Genomic DNA, 17,753 nt, shown 5'->3' with positions numbered 1-17,753 from the left:
ATATTTGGCTGACTATTAAATCTTGACTGATTCATTCATTTGGTTCAAAGGAGTCGGCTGCTCAAAATGCAAAGAGATCCCAGCAACTTGAGGGGAATGGGCCAGGGAGATTTGGGGGCTCCTCCCTGCTTTGGCTCATTGCGCATTAAAAGATTTCCAGCCCTGGAAGGAAGAGAGCATGGAGCCTCTGATCTAGGTAACTGCTGCACAACATCTGCCAATGGAACTTAACCAAAGTTAGAACAGCAAGTAGCTTCTTTCGGCTTTGGCTTCAGGGTCATGAAAACAGTTCTGCAGCCCTGGGAGAAATCTGCTTAAGGCGAATGCCAACGGGAGCCAATCTTATGAGGACATCCAATTATGTTTTAGGGGCAATGCCTATATAGCAGCCAACTCTTTGGGACCTCCAGTTACATCTGGGAATAGTGCTTTGGGACCAAGAGGATTGATGGTGTGGACGGGTTTCTCTTTAAATCCATTACAAAAGAATAGGGAAGTGGTCAGATGCTGGAGAGAGATAGGCTGCAACACAACTATACCTTATAATTAGGACCAATGCATTGGGATTTGGGTGCAGGCAGGGTTAGGGAGTTATTAAAGTTGCCTCTTGAAAAGCTGCAAACCCACTTTCAGAACCTGAGGGTCAAAAACCTGGGATGTAAAAATAAACCAAACAACAAATCGATAAATAAATTGGTGCTTTCACAACACGTTGCTGGATGAGAGATACCAGGGCAGGTTTCAAGTGACTTTCAGGTGGAAGCAGGTTCTAGTGAAAGATGGGCTTTAAATGGAGGCATCGATAATGTTTGCAAGGCACAGTCCCAGGAAGGAGCTGTGGGGGCTCCGTAACATCAGCCTCCAAGGAAAGCTGAAATTTAGAAGCTCCCAAAATTCTTTTCTGCGCCAACTGAAATCCTTGGGGCAAGGAGTGTATGTCTTTGCCCACCTCTGTATCAGCTGCTTTCTAACCTCTTTAAATTTCCAGCCTTAGAACAAACCAAGCAATCAATTCAACAAGCAGCTGGGATTGGCTCAGAAATAACCAGAGCTATTTCTTGATTTGGGGGGGAAGGCACTTGACTTATTTCTGAACCAATCCAGCACATACCATGATGGGAAGGGCAGAAGCCACAACTAGTTAAGTCACTCTTGAAACAGAACATTACAACAACAACAATAGCAGCAGCAACAAGCGCCACTCACCTGGTCTCCAGGATGACCCGGTGGTCCTGGATATCCTTTCTGTCCCTGTTCAAAAGAATAAAAATTCAGGTAAATTGGTTTTGTAGAAAGGTCTTTTTAAAATGCTAGAAGAATCATCATGCATGGATCAATGCATATGTGCAAGGAGAACTGGGGTTTGTATCCTGTAGCCCTTTAAAACCTGTTGGTCAGCAAAACCCATCAGCCGCAGCCAATGTGGCCAATGGTCAATGGTGATGGAAGTTGCAATCTAACACCATCTGGATATAGCCATTCCTAAAGTAGGCACATTGTGGGCTTGTGATGAGAGTGGGGGAGACTAACCCTTGCCACATTTCATGGTTCATATGCAGTAGCTTGCTGCGCACCAGGGATGGGCTGTTGGTTATGTTTTCTGCAATTTTGCTACTCTTTCTTTCCCAGCCATCTTTACTCTTCCCCTCCATCTTTGCCTCAATTGGATTATTTCCTCAGGAAGTGGTGGGGAACAACCAGGCATTAGGCAAGTTGGGTAAGTACCGGTATTCCCCATGGTCTTTCCCACCATGAGCCTCTTCCAATAGAACTCAAATGACAGGCGAAAAACAAGAGCCTGAGTTTGATCGCCTCCACAGGTGTTTCTGGGTGATTCCGGGGCCTTAAATCACAACTGGGGTCATCAACTGAAGTGGAAGTCTCCTGCCATTTTTGTAATGAGGGCCCAAGTCAACTCCAGCGGCAGCCCTAATCCAGCCCGTCAACCCTCAGAGTGGCAGTCCGGCAGGTTTTGCAGAGCGAATGGGGACGGTTGGTGAAGAGGATAGGGTGCAGATAGGGACTCCCGTCTGCAGGCCATGCATGAAAGGCAACCACCAAATGCATCACCATTTAATGGGGAGTTGCAAACCACCCAGTGGCTGTTCGGAGTCCAAAAAAGTACTTTGCAGTTCTGACAGCACAGAAGGGATCACTGTATGTGGCAAAAACCACATACAGTGGTACCTCCGGTTACAAACTTAATTCGTTCCGGAGGTCCATTCCTAAGCCGAAACTGCTCATAACATGAGGCATGCTTTTGCTAATGGCGCCTCCCGCTGCTGCCAGCACGCAACTTCCGCTAGCATCCCGGGGCAAAGTTCGCAACCGGGAGCATCTACTTCCGGGTTAGTGGAGCTCATAACCTGAAGCGTTCGCAAGGACGACGGTACGTAACACGAGGTTCCCCTGTACAAGCCTGCCACACACTCTTGCAGCCAAAGAATCCTATTTTATAATGTATTTTAAAATACTTTCTGGCTGCACTTAAGGGCAAAGCGCTCTCTCAAAGGTGGCTTACAGAAGAAAAACACAGTGCAAATCACAAATCTCTATCTCTCTCTCTCTACATATACTGTATTAAAGAAGAAGCTGAAATTTATTTATTTATTTTTAAACCACCCACCCAAGGCCAGTAGAGATTTACAATCCAGAAATGTCAACAATCCTGTAAACCATCTCCCCCTGGAAAAAAGAAAAGAAAACCTCAGGAAAAAGCCAGTGAAAACAGGTGGGTCTCTTCTCCTACAAGTCTGCGGTGATGGGGCTTGATGGATTTGACCTGTAGAAAATGTCTTCTCACCCTCACCGACTTGATTACTCCCTGAGGTGGACACTTCATAAAGGCCTCGTTTGCTGACCTTAGCGTGTGGGCAGGTTGGTATTGGAAAAGGTAGTCCTTCAAGTATATCAGATTCCCTTATGAAGAGAATCTGAGGCTATTCTGATCCAGCACTCACACTGTGAGTCATTTGCTGGAAGCCACAGGTGGGGAGAAGGCTCTTGTGCTCAAACCCTGCTTGCCAGTTCCCTGTTTGGACCAGATGGGCCACTGGTCTGATCCAGCAGGCTCTTCTTATGTTCTTATTTGACCACCGTGGAGGTGCCCCAAATCAATCCTGTGCAGATAGAAAGCCATGCCTTCCTTGATCCTCCCCACCTAGAGATTCTTGACCCGCCTTCCTGTCTCCTATTGCCTCTTCTATGCCTTATGCAGCTGCTTTACAGCCTCTTCCTATGAAAATAAACCACAGCCAAAGATAACTGGTCACAATAACTGCCTCTGTTCTGAACTAAGATGAATCTACCATCACATGCCAGCTTCGGGGCTCCATATTCAAATGCAGGGGCCGGAAAACTTTTTCAGATGAAGGGCCACATTCCCTTCTGGGGGCCAGAGTGGTGGGAAGGGCCAGAAGCAAAAGTGTGTGGGGCACAGAATGCTAAGATTTGTACAGTAAACTAATTTTACTCCAAATACCCCTCTCTATCCTCCATCCAGGCAAGCGAGAGGCATAATCAGAGTTCCCAGACACATTGCAGCCAGGCCAGAATACTCAAGGGCAGTCCACAGCAGAGCCAGGAAGGGGTATGGCCTGGAAAGAAGTGCTTTGGGGGGCCAGTGATCTTGTGTGGCACCCCAAAATGCACATTTATGGGTGCCATGCCTGTAAGAGGTACAGCCTGAAAATACAAGAGCTTGGGTCGGCCACTTTGGCTTCTGTCCTCTTGCAAGAAAACACAAGATGTCCCTTTTTTTCCAGGGCAGCTGACAGGTATAGGGTCATGTTCATCTACTGATTCAAAGCTGAAAATCCTTTTTCAGAAAAGGAAGAAAAAACTAACCAACACCAAACCACCAAATTTATGGTCTATTAGCATCATCTGGGGGGGAATGCTGCCCAGAGAAAGCAAGATTTGGTCTCCCATGGGAAAATGTCTCTCAGTTGTTTGTTCAGCAGTTACATATACCTTGTGAAAGGGCGCAGAAGGCATTGTGGGTAAAAAATTAAAAAAACAAGGCGACCAGGGTAGGAACAGCCAAACTGCCACTGGAATCAATGCCCTGGGAAATCACAGTGATAGACACTTCACCCCTTTTGGTGTGAACTATGGCAGAAATAGAGCATGTCGCTTACATAAAAATAAAAGTGTCTCTGACTCAGAAAGCTGAGGAAATGCAAATATTCAGACTGCAAATGAAAATGTTTCTGTGGCAGCAGTAAGAATATGACTCTGTGATGTGGACAGCCAACTCCCATCACCCAATTCATGTCAGCTGGAGCCACAAGGTCTCACTCCCTGTTCTAAGGAGTAGCAATCTCTCTTGTATGCAAGAGATGGAAGAATGCCTCTATTCAGAAGAGGTATTTACTCTGGAGAGCAGAGAATTCATCTTCTTAGATGAGGGATAGGAAAACCTGCAGCCCTTTGGATGTTGCTGGACTCCCAGTTCCCACTATCCCTGACCATTGGCCATGCTGGCTGGGGCTGATCAGAGTTGGCATCCAATTACATCTGAAGGACCACAGATCCCTGCATCCAAGAGGCATTCAGGATGGAATGCCTCTTCTAAATAGAGGCATTCCTCCGTCTTTCACATGCAATATGGAGTGCCACTCTAGGCTTAGATCAGGGGTGGCCAAGGTAATGCCTTCCAGAAGTTTTGGACTGCAGCTCCCATCAATCCTTGTGACTGTTGGCCAAGCTAGCTGGGACTGATGGGTGTTGTAGTCCAACAACATCTGAATGACACCATTTTGGTTACCCCTGATTTGAAGAACCTCAGACCTGTTCACAAGTCAAACGATAACATAATGCAAGGCTATAAAATTATATTCATGATTAAAAAGAACAGTGGGTTAAAATAATCTGAGCCTAACCGACAGTAACATTTTCAATATGTGACAAAACTAAACTATCTTCTTCTTCTTTGGCGATCACTCATAGCCAAGTAAGCTTGTCTTCCATAAAAACGGTTTTAAGAATGAGTACGTAAGTGATTGTGGATGCCAATTCTGGATCCACACGTCCTTCCACAGTGGGAACATTGTTTTCTGGGTGGGAGTTGATCACGGTGTGGATTTGCCAAGCGTGTCTTCCTCTTAGCACGTTTCTCCCTTACGTCCTGAGTGAGTGTCTTCAAAGCCCATGACACCTTTGGTAAAGGCTGTTCTCCAATTGGAGCGCTTGCAGGCCAGTGTTTCCCAGTTGCCAGTGTTTAGACTACATTTTTTTTAGATTTGCCTTGAGACAGTCTTTAAACCTCTTTTGTTGACCACCAGCATTACACTTTCCATTTTTAAGATCGGAATAGAGTAGTTGCTTTGGAAGACGGTCATCAGGCATCCTCACATGTCCAGTCCAACAAAGTAGATGTTGAAGAATCATTGCTTCAACACTGGTGATCTTTGCTTCTTCCAGTACCCTGGTATTAGTTCACCTGTCTTCCCAAGTGATGTGTAAAAATTTTTGGAGCCACCGTTGATGGAATCTTTTGAGGAGTTGGAGATTGCATTTATAAGTTGTCCATGTTTCACAAGCATACAGTAAGGTTGGTAGGACAATAGCTTTGTAAACAAGCATTTTGGTTTCCCTGCATCTGCCACCAGCACAGCGACATCCACACTAAGGGGCAGCAGATCTCCAGGGTTTCAGGCAGGGAATCTTTCCCGGCCTTGCCTGGAGATGCCAAGGATTGAACCTGCAACCTTCTTCGTGCTTAGCATGTGCTGATTCTCTTAAGACATAGGTTCATTGGAGCCTGATTTGTACCAGGTCAGAACACTGGCGCCTCCATCTAGCTCAGAATCAGCTGCACTGACTAGCTGCTGCTCTCCAGGATTTCTGACAGCCCTACCTGGAGATGACAGGAATTGAACCAGCGACCTTCTGCATGCAAAGCAGATGCTTTGCCCCTGAGCTACAGTGCCAACCCCTGACGCCAGCTCAGCTGCTAGTCATAACGGTTCTCTCCAAACTTCTCTATGGGCCATTAGGTCTTTCTTTATCCCTCCACTGGTCTTCTCTCTCTTCCTCCCTCTCTTTTTAAAGTTTCACTCGAACTGGCTTCCAGGATATTGGCTGTTCTCCTAAAAGCACGCTGGCAAACAGAGCAGCTTGTCTACAGCCCAAGGTGTTTTCAGTGGGGTTTTGCCAACAGAGGATCTACAGCCTTATTTTTTATTTTCCAAATATTTTTCCAACAGCGCTCGCGCGCTCTCTCTCTCTCTCTCTCTCTATATATATATATTTAGGAGGCCAGTAAAGCACAGCCTCCATCAAAAGCATTTGTTGGGAAACTTCTCTTGTCCCCATCCCAAGTCTGTTTGTCTTTTTTTCTCTTCTTTAACCTATGCACTGGCTTGTGTTTCTACCTGAAAAGGATTCTATGTTCTGCCTTTTAAAGTTGGGCAAGTGTTTCACTGTACTTGTGCCAACGGTCCTGACATAACACTGGAACCACAGGAGTTCCACACACAAACCCCTTATTGTCTGCTTGCATTTGCTTTACCAAATCTTTGCCTTCTTTTTAAACTCTCCTCATAATTTTCTCCTCTGGGTCCTGCTTAGTTGGCATTGGTTCATGGCAGAGCCTCCTCTGTGGTGGTGCCCCATTTGTGGAACACCCTCCAGGATGAACTGTGTCTGTCTACCTCATTACTGGCATTCAAGAGGGATTTAGAAAGTATTCCTGTTTCTCCCAGGCTATTGGCTGTGAGAACATGCAATTGCTTTACATGTTTTTAGATGCTTTTAGATGTTTTAAGTATTTTTTTTTAATTGTATTGCTTTATCAATGATGAATTTGCCAAGCTGCATTCCGTTGGGAGGAAGAGAGGGACATAAAGGTAGCAAGTAAATAAAATTGGGGAAAGAATTCCATTTTCTGAAGAAAGCCTTCTTGTCTCTTACAGAGAGACCTTGTTGCTGCTCATTAGCCATGCTGTTTACAGTTTCTTGCTTGTAGCTAAGAAGTTCATGAAAATAAAAGAAAAATCTCAGAGCCTCCAAGGGTCCCTATTTTCCAGAGACAGTCCCAGATTTACAGAAGCTGTCCTGGTTTGTGATTTGATCCCTGAATGTCCAACTTTGCCTCAGGTCATCCCTATTTTCATCAGGGAAAAGTTGGAGGATACGGTCCGGCATCCCTATTTTCATCAGAGAAGTGTTGGAGGGTCTGGAGTTATGCGACCCCCGAGCCACAGAGATAAGTAACTATATAACGTTTAGTGAAGTTTTTTTAATGTTTAATGTTTATTATGTTTTTAATATGTTGGAAACTGCCCAGAGTGACTGGGGCAACCCAGTCACGTGGGCAGGGTATAAATAATAACAGTTGTTGTTGTTGTTGTTATTGGAATGTCCCTAGCTCACTGGAGAAATTGTAGAGGGTATGCAGTCTAAGGGACGCGGGTGGCGCTGTGGGTTAAACCACAGAGCCTAGGACTTGCTGATCAGAAGGTCGTCGGTTCGAATCCCCGCGACGAGGTGAGCTCCCGTTGCTCAGTCCCTGCTCCTGCCAACCTAGCAGTTCAAAAGCACATCAAAGTGCAAGTAGATAAATAGGTCCCGCTCCGGTGGGAAGGGAAACGGTGTTTCTCTGCGCTGCTCTGGTTCACCAGAAGCGGCTTAGTCATGCTGGCCACATGACCCGGAAGCTGTACACTGGCTCCCTCGGCCAATAAAGCGAGATGAGCGCCACAACCCCAGAGTCAGTCACGACTGGACCTAATGGTCAGGGGTCCCTTTACCTTATGCAGTCTAAGTGGGCCACAGTAGTTCAATCTACTCATGAGAACGTTATCTCTTAAAAACACATGTGCAGGACAAACCCCAACAGAAGAGAATGATTTGCAACAGATAAATTGCAGCGGGGGGGGGGGGGAATGCCATAACCCACTCCCTGCCTGTTTCTGCTCTCCAAATAGCAGCCACAAACAGCATTTGGAGAAAGGGTGGGGCAGAGAAAGGTCAGGTGGTACCCGGTGTGGAAAATTTCTTGTCAACCCCCGACATATTGATTTTTATTTTTATTTTTGCTTGCAAAAATGGTTTTACGTTATTTCATATTTTCTTACCATGGAATGTGGATTCTGAGCTTATGATAACAAGTATGGACAGATACTTAAATCTACAGTATGAACTGTGTTTTGGCTTGTGTTATTTTATTTATATTTATTGTTTATTTATTTAATTCAATTTATCTAAAAAAAAACAACCCTGCAAATTGGTTTACCAAAACAAAAACAAACAAAAACCACAGCAGTAAAATCAAGAAAAATTAACAATCCTACTTTAAAACATACAAAAGCGAAAATATTAAGATTAAAAATACTTCAACTTCCTAAGCATCTAGGTATGCTTGCCTAAAGAAGAATGCTTTTAGCAGGTGCCCAAAAAAGAGTCTAGCAAAGGCATGTGCTTTGTTGAAATTTCAGCCTTCACGACATGGGAAAACGGCCAAATAAACAGCTATTTTCGTGAAGGAGGGTCAAGATATTAACTGATATGCATGAAATTTCATATGTAGCTATATAATCCCTAGTGTAGTAAGATAAGACCTATGGAGCAGGCATTTTTTAAAAAAAGTTTTTTTATGAACCACCCTAGTAGGGCAGTAATTGTTCCTTGATCATTTGTCAACCCCCCCCTCCATGATGGCACCTGGGGCAACGCGCCCTCCTGCCCCCCTTTCCTACGCCCCTGGGGTGGGGTACTAACTCTGTGTGTGTGTGCATACACTCCCATTGTCACTTCTCCAATACACATTTGCCTTTGCCATAGAAGCCAATTCCTAGGGGCTATGGAGATTTTGTCCCCCACAATAAAATATTTGAGGAGACCAGGTCCCCACGAAGTTTATGGGTATTCCCATTCAAATGGTGTGTGCGCACTGCATCATGTGATTGATTATGCGAAGCAGGGCTTACCTGGGCCACCACAATATTTTATTCAAGTTGGCACCCCTGGTCCTTACAGATATTACAAGTTTTACTCAGAACAGCCCCATTGAAATCAATGTTTAATGTTTTATTATGCTTTTATATATGTTGGAAGCCACCCAGAGTGGCTGGGGCAATACAGTCAGTTGGGGGGGTATAAATAGTAAAATAATAATAATAATAATAATAATAATAATAATAATAATAATAATAATAATAATAATAATTAATATTATTATTATGGAATAGGAAGTCCCTATTTTCATCGGAGAAATGTTGGAAAGCATGGAGTTAATGGATGTGAATCCTCTGACTGCACACCCACATCCCTATGGGGGGGAAATCCTTAAAAGATTAGCATAAATTGTCCAACAGCAAGAACAACAAAGAATCCAGCCTCTCCTACAAGGGCGTAAACACCCCAAAATGCTAACAAAGAATAAAGGCAGAATCCATAGAATTGTAGAGTTGGAAGGTACCCCCAAGGCCATCTAGTCCAACCTCCCGCAACAGGAGTCGCTGCTAAGGCATCCCTGACAGGTGGTCATCCAATCTCTCTAAGGAAATCCTTTCCACTGTCAAACACCTCTTGCTGTCAGAACGCTCTTCCTGATGTTTAGTTGAAATGTCCTTTCTTGTAATTTGAAGCCACTGGTTTGGATCCTAGCCTCTGGATCAGGAGAAAACAAGCTTGCTTCATCCTCTACATGACAGCCCTTAAGATATTTGAAAGATGGCTATCATATCTCCCATCAGTCTCCTTGTTTCCAGGCTAAACATAGCCAGTTCCTTCAACCGTTCCTCATAAGGCTTGGCTTCCAGATGCTTGATCATCTTGTTCGCTCTCCTCTGCGCACATTCCAGCTTGTCAATATTCATATTAAATTGTGGCACCCAGAACGGGACACAGTATGCCAGGTGTGGTCTGACCAAGTCGGTGTAGACAACAGAATGGCCACTTTCCTCCAGCTACTTTCCGGCATTTTTGTGGAGAGGAACGTCATACCAAAACATGCCCACCAATTGTGCCCAATATCAAGAATATAAATATCTTACCTTCCTACCAGGTGATCCAGGAAGCCCTGTCAGTCCTGGTAAGCCTACATCACCCTGTAACCAGAAGTATAAATTGCTGTTGTTGTTTGTCTTACCTTCAAAAACACTTCAAATCTTAGTTTTCTTAAAACAAAAAAAAAGTAAATGCCTAGGCCTCATGGTTGTGAAAGTGAACATGAAGACCATATCCACACTATATATGTAAAGTTTTCTAATCCAACTTGTACAAAATTAAGTGCCTAGTTCTCATGGTTCTAAGGCAATGCTAGGAGATCCCTCACAGAGCAGGGATGGACTCTGGTCTTTCAAATTTCCCCTGCACTGGGGGCCGAGCCAAGAGGAGTGTTTCAGGGCCTTGCACAGGACACCCCTGCCTTTCACCTTCCATTCTGCGCATGCATGTTATAGTTGCAAAGCCCTGCAACACTCCCCTTGGCTCGGCCCCCAGTGCAGGGAAACCAGTCACCCTCCCCTAAATCCACCTCTGCACAGAGCCATAATTGCTTTCTCTACACTACAGTTCCTAGGATTCTTTGGGGAACTGTGGAGAAGCCAGGGCTGTTAAAGTGGGATAAGTTTCACTATAAATGTATGGTGCAGATGTGACCATAATGGTGGTAGGATGCAAAGGAAGAATTCTGCATGCAGAGGTAATTGTAAACTAAGCCAAGAGATTTCAAGGAGAATTCCACCCCATGCCCAACCCAAAATACCGTATTTTTTGCTCTATAAGACTCACTTTTTCCCTCCTAAAAAGTAAGGGGAAATGTGTGTGCATCTTATGGAGCGAATGCAGGCTGTGCAGCTATCCCAGAAGCCAGAACAGCAAGAGGGATCACTGCTTTCACTGCGCAGCGATTCCCCTTGCTGTTCTGGCTTCTGAGATTCAGAATATTTTTTTTCTTGTTTTCCTCCTCCAAAAACTAGGTGCGTCTTGTGGTCTGGTGCGTCTTATAGAGTGAAAAATACAGTAATTGTTTAAGCAGGGGGTCTATAAATGTTGGCACACTAGCCAGCCATTATTTGATGTTGCCAGCAACTTCTCCTTTCTGAGTCTATAGCACAGCCTTCTGCCAACCTGCTGCCCTCCAGATCTAGCTGGACTCCGGATCTCACCAGTCCTAGAGGAGATTTTGTAAATCTCAGTACAGTGATACCTCTGGTTACGTACTGAATTTGTTCCGGAGGTCTGTTCTTAACCTGAAACTGTTTTCTTAACCTGAAGCACCACTTTAGCTAATGGGGCCTCCCGCTGCTGCCACGCCGCTGGAGCACGATTTCTGTTCTCATCCTGAAGCAAAGTTCTTAACCCGAGGTAATATTTCTGGGTTAGCGGAGTCTGTAACCTGAAGCGTATGTAACCCGAGGTACCACTGTATGCTTTGTTTTTCTTAGAACACCAGAACAATGCTGGCCACTTACACCTAGTAAATTATAAATGCAGTTTTACCTTCTGACCATTCCATGCTTTTCCGGGAGATAGTCCAGGATCACCTTTTTGGCCCTGAAACAAAGAATGAAACTTAGCACAACTTTGGCAAGGCTCTTGCTCGTGCACTGCAGTTCAACAAGACTGTAGCAAAGAAAACACTTTTCCTTGAATGCTATTCTTCAACTGATGGGTCACGACCAGAGGTGGACAAATACCATCTCCATATCTGTTATGCTGTTTAGTTTGGTTTCTTCTACTTAAGCAAGTGAAACAGATCAAAGGGAGAAGAAGTAGGAGAAAAATGGAGAAACAGAGATGGAGAAATACTGGGGTTGCCACTCAGTTAAGAAATCTACACCCTGGCTGAGAGAGGGTGGGCTGAGACAGCAAAGAAGGTACTGCAATGCAAATGCACGGGCAGAGCCAATTCAGCACTCCTGCCAGTATGTTTGCACCTTGCTGTCCTCCTCACCGCCTTACCCCTTCGCCTCTCCCTCCTAGAAGTTTTGTTCTGTACTGTAAATTCAGGGCAGGGGTGACCTCTGCTATGATTAGCTGTGATTCCTGCATTGCAGGGAGTTGGGCTAGATGCTGATGGGGATGCTAATAATAATAATAATAATAATAATAATAATAATAATAATAATAATATTTCATTTATATCCCGCCCTCCCCAGCCGAAGCCGGGCTCAGAGCGGCTAACAACAGTAAAATAATACAGCATACTAAAATCAATTCATTATAAAATCAGTTCAAATCAAATTGGTGGCAACCAATGGGCTAGAGTTCTGTGAAGCATTACCAAAGGAGGGGGTCAGGCTGTGCCTTGGCCAAAGGCCTGGTGGATCCAGGGCCGATGTTTCATCCAGAAACCGACCAAGCTGTTCAGCAGCCACTCTCTCAGTTACCTTATCCAGGTACGACAGGTTCGAAACTGGGTGGTAATTGGTTAGATCTAAAGCATCTAATGATGCTTTCTTTAAGAGCGGATGCACCACTGCCTCCTTCAGCTCCCCTGGAAATATTCCCGCGCCAAGGGACAAAATGATGATGTCACCCGGGAGGCCCGCACCTTGTCTGGACACACTCTAATCAGCCTTGGGGTCCCTTCTAACCCTACAGTTCTGTGATTCTGTGATTCTGCAGTCTTCTAGGCAAGAGCACATATTGGTGTCAGGTGAAGCAACCCAGAAGTCGTGCTATTTTTTGCCAATGCCTTTCACTTGGAGATAGTGGACTTCTTAGTCTTCTGTAGTGGCCCTTTGCATGGCTCCAACCCTTTTGCACAATTTGCCTTATACCAAATCAGACTATTGGTCCCTCTGGCTGACTACTGGCTACACGGAATTGCAACAGCTCTTCAGGGTCCAAGTACATACTCTTACCACTGAGCTATGGCCCTTCCCCCAGGAAAGGTGGCCTCAAAATGTGCCTTCATCCCCGCTACTTTGCTGCGGCAGGTGGAAATTGTTTAAAGTCAGTTAAAAATTACTTTAAGAAGTTTTGCAAATCGATTTTAAGAGAGCATGCAAGAGCTACCTAGTCCACAATGCCTCACTCTGAGAAAGGGAGGAAGGGTGTGCTGTCCCCATTAAAACAATGGCAAAACATTAAAATTAAAAAAGCATGTTGGGGGGCAGGAAAGCAAAGACAGAGAAACTGACAACGAAAACAGCATGTGATGTTTATACTTTGTGTGTGGTCAATCTGGGCATTTGGCAAGACAGTGTCCAAGCAGGAAGGCAGGGGGATCCCTGTCGCGGGCCAGTGTAGAGGGAAGGCCCAAACCCCAAGAGGCACCGACGGAAAACGGCAGGTCCCAGCTCCCTTAGGAGGCCAGGGGGCTGGGAGGCAAGTCAGCAAAAGGGCCTCAGATGGAATCAGCAGTTGCAGGGATAGCTCTACCAGTGATGCTACAACTCCCAGGCAGCTGCAAGGTACAAATACAGGGCTGAGTAGATTCCAGGGCTTCTCTGGGCTTTTTAGATTCAGACCTTGTGGAACAGCAGAAGTTAGGAACGCAGCCCCATTAGAGGTACAAACTATTGACGGGCAACCATTGGTAGGGGGGAAGTTGCCTATATCATGCAGCCGGTGGGGGTGGAACTGTCTGGCCACAAGGAGATGATGAGGTTTCATGTCACCACGTTATCCACTTACCCACTGGTCTTGGGAATGATGTGGCTCATGAAGCATAATCCAGTTATACCGTGGGGGCAGTGTTCTTTAATGTTTGCTTTGGTGTAATGCCAAGCATACTGCCTGGGGCTCAAAGTGCCTATAGAGGCAGGAGCTAAGGGGGCAGGAGTAGAGGGAAAACTCACAGGAGAGGAGAGTTCTATATCCCTGCAGTATAAGGCCTACAGGGACGTGATCTGTGAGGAGGAGGCGGATAGGTTACCACCACACAGATCTTATGATTGCAAAATAAACCTGGTGCCAGGGGCCAAGATTCCCACCAGTTACCTATATTCCATGTCAGAAGCAGAACTAGCTGATTTGAGGGAGTTTTTGCAGAAGAATTTGGAACGGGGTTCATTCAACCTACTAAGGCACAAAAAGGACACCCTGGAGAAAAGGCTCATAGTGGACCATAGAGAAGGCTCATAGTGGACCATAGAAAAACCAATAGCCTCATGGTTCCCAGCTGGTACCCCTTGCCCCATATTGGTGACCTGCTGGAGAGGTTGAGATCGGTGAAAATTTTCACCAAGCTGGACCTGAGAGGAGCGTGCAACCTAATACGTGTAAGACAAAGAGATGAGTGGAAGATGCCTTTTAATACCAGATATGGGACCTTTGAGTACTTAGTTATGCCATCTGGATTACAATTGGGCATAGCCATGTTCCAGGCCTTCATCAACCACGTGATAGTGGGCTTGTTGGACAATACAGAACCTGACAGAGGTTTTGATCTACCTTCAATCATGGAGTTCATTAATTAACAAGAGAACTACAATTTCTCATGGGGTAACTTCACCCAACTGTGATTTAAATATCTACTTTGCAACAAATGGGGACACGGATGGTGCTGTGGGTTAAACCACAGAGCCTAGGGCTTGCCAATCAGAAGGTTGGCTGTTCAAATCTCCATGATGGGCTGAGCTTCCGTTGCTCGGTCCCTGCTCCTGCCAACCTAGCAGTTCAAAAGCACGTCAAAGTGCAAGTAGATAAATAGGTACCGCTCCGGTGGAAAGGTAAACAGCATTTCCGTGCGCTGCTCTGGTTCGCCAGAAGCGGATTACTCATGCTGGCCACATGACCCGGAAGCTGTCTGCGGCTCCCTCGGCCAATAAAGCGAGATGAGCACCACAACCCCAGAGTCGGTCACGACTGCACCTAATGGTCAGGGGTCCCTTTACCTTTACCTTTGCAACAAATGAGTACAAATTGGTTTGAAAATATTAGTTTTTGTATCTTTTTTAGAAAAATAAAAATGCAGATTAATGTAGAAACACAGGAAAGAGCAGACTTACTGACACAGTCTGATACATTCACCCCTATTCCTGATTCAGCACAAGGCATTGAAATTGTGCAGATCCTGCCTAGCAGGAGAAGCTCAAAGCAAGCACTAGACCAGCCTCCTCCAAGGTGGTGTCCTACAGATGTTTTGGAATTACAACTCTCATGTACTGGCTGGGGATGTTGGGAGTTGTAGTCTAAAACATCTGGAGAGCAATAGGTTAGCGGAGGCTCTACTAGACATATAAAGAAATGACTAGGGAGTAGGGATGACCACCATTTCTTTGGCTCTGGTCTACAAAATGAAGAGGCCACAGTTACAGAAACCGCATCTTGATTTCTCCAGAAGGGCTGGATGCCTCTATTTGGAGTTTTGCTTTGAAAACATCTGTAGCTGTAAATCATATTTTACAGTCCCTGCACTATCTGTCCATCCAAGCAGCATGATCCCTTCTGCACAGTTATTTCAAGCTCCTCCCAATTGCTCTTTGGGTCTTCCCTGCCTCCAGCCTGCTTCTACTTCCTGGAAGATGTCTCTCTGCAGCTCAGCATAGGAACGTAAGAAGAGTCCTGTAGGATTAGGCCAAAGGCCCATCTAGTCCAGCATCCTGTTGTTACAGAGGCTAGCCAGATACTCTGGCAATCCTGGAAGCAGAACCTGAGCACAACAGCACTCTCCCCTCTTGCAATTCCCAGCTGTTGGTGTTCAGACACATACTGTCTCCAATAGCAGAGGTAGCACTTAGCCATCATGACTAGGAGCCATTGATAGCATCAGGGAGTGAAGAGAAATTCATACATCAGTTAGAAGTAATTTATTGGTACAAAGGAGATTTGAGAGCCAGGTAGGTATCTGTGGGCAGAGGCACCACCTTCTCCAGAGGGTTGAGGAGACACATGCATGATGTTGCACAATGTAGGGGGCCCTCTGAACCCCGAAGGGGGATCTAGCCCTTTCCAAAAAAAAATTGGCGGTCTACAATGCCACATTTATTTAATAAAATTCATACATCGCTTGATTGTAAAAATAAAACAAAAAGTAGTTAAGAAAAAGATAAAACAATAAAATCAAGAAAAAAAATTATAACATACTGTTGCACACCACCTCAGTCTCTAAGAGGTGTGAGATTCCGGGAGTTCCAGGTGCTTCCCCAGGGTTCAAGTGTCCTTCATGAATGAGGCACAGCAGAGACTGTGGTGTCTTTATGATATATGGTTTATTTAAACATATACACAACCTGAGCCTACAGGGGAGGAGCTCACAGCATCAATGCCCCCAAAGGGTCTTGTTTCTCCCATAGCTGCAGCCTTGGACTCAAACAGAAATCAACCATTGCTCTCTGTCTCTGGCATTCCAGCTTGCTGCTTTGCTTCTTGGTTACACCACTGCAAAATTCTACTTCAAACTCTGGCTTTGTCTGTTGAGGGAGGGGGCCCCAACCATTTGCCATATTGCACTGAGCCCCTTTCCATTGTTTTCTAAATGGCCCATTGCTCAGTTGATCACCTCTTCAGGAAGCTAGCCTGGATCCAGGGGTTAGAAGGGTCTCAATTCTCCTGCCCCACAAACCCACAACAATACAAAAGGTCAAAATACTAAAACAGATTAAAATTACCTGAACTCCGGGGGTCCCAACATCACAGTAATTCAGCGTGAATATTATTGGGGCTAAGAAGATAAACAGAGCCCATATTGCGAAACACCCTGTTCTCAGAGTGGCCAGGCTATGGTTGCCTCTGGGAAACCCACAAGCAGAACTTAAGCACAACAGTAGCTCTCCTCTCCTGCAGTTCCAGCAACACATGTTCAGAGACACATTGCCTCCAGCAGGGAAGAATGAACTCTTTCTCTTTCTAATGTATCTTTTCCTCTCTAGATTGCCTTAGACATACTCCTTAAACTGGGCATAGCTGCTTGCTCATCCCTGCTTTGGGCAGGTGTTATGCACGAATGAGGGACGCGGGTGGTGCTGTGGTCCAAACCACAGAGCCTAGGTCTTGCTGATCAGAAGGTCGGCAGTTTGAATCCCCGCGACAGGCTGAGCTCCCGTTGCTTGGTCCCTGCTCCTGCCAACCTAGCAGTTCGAAAACACATCCAAGTGCAAGTTGATAAATAGGTCCCGCTCCGGCAGGAAGGTAAACGGCATTTCCGTGCGCTGCTCTGGTTTGCCAGAAGCGGCTTAGTCATGCTGGCCACATGACCCAGAAGCTGTACGCCGGCTCCCTCGGCCAATAAAGCGAGATGAGCGCCGCAACCCCAGAGTCGGTCACGACTGGACCTAATGGTCAGGGGTCCTTTACCCTTACTATGCACAAATGATTCAATGTGTGGTGGTGGCAGCTGAGAGGAACAAGAAGTTCATTCTGATAGATCCAAAGCATGAATCCAGCCCTGGCACAAAGCCGCACAGCACAAGACCATGAATTTAAAGTCAGTTTGCCTTCTGAAAACTATGGAAATGGCAACTTATTTTCAGTTGAGCTGAATGTTTCCACATTCCACTGTTCATGTGAATATACATGGAGAAGGGATCCTTCTTCAGTCTGGGAGCCACATTCCCACATGGCCAACCTTTTCAGGGCTGCCTGCCTGTGGAGGGCAGAGCCAGCAGAAATAGTGGTTGGAGCAAGAGGTGTAAAAGTCGTAAAAGACACAAACATTTCTCCCTCCACCTTCCATCCTGTAAGTGAAGGTGCAGCTTCAGAGTTCAAGGACATATTGAAGCCTGGGAAAATCACTCAAGGGGGAAACAGAGCAGTGCCACTAAAGGTTTGGGTCTAGAACATGGGTAGGCAAACTAAGGCACGGAGGCTGGATCCGGCCCAATCGCCTTCTCAGCCCGGCCCGCAGATGGTCC

At 45.7% G+C, this 17,753-nt stretch overlaps 1 protein-coding gene across 1 annotated transcript in view; it reads right to left on the bottom strand.

The window, feature by feature from the left end:
• COL27A1 (collagen type XXVII alpha 1 chain) overlaps window positions 1-17,753 on the bottom strand; it is a 248,382-nt gene that overhangs the window by 179,665 nt on the left and 50,964 nt on the right. The window contains exons 6-8 of the mRNA XM_081897734.1: window positions 11,452-11,505; window positions 10,002-10,055; window positions 1,207-1,251 (exon numbers count right to left, since the gene is read on the bottom strand). Coding sequence (XP_081753860.1) covers window positions 1,207-1,251; window positions 10,002-10,055; window positions 11,452-11,505 — 153 coding nt within the window. The remainder of the gene's footprint in view (window positions 1-1,206; window positions 1,252-10,001; window positions 10,056-11,451; window positions 11,506-17,753) is intronic.

The sequence above is a fragment of the Podarcis melisellensis genome (genome assembly GCF_964234715.1).
Source record: "Podarcis melisellensis genome assembly, chromosome: Z".
NCBI lineage: Eukaryota > Metazoa > Chordata > Lepidosauria > Squamata > Lacertidae > Podarcis > Podarcis melisellensis.
The sequence above is the reverse complement of the archived record's forward strand: the minus strand, read 5'-3'. Positions and strand labels throughout refer to the sequence as shown.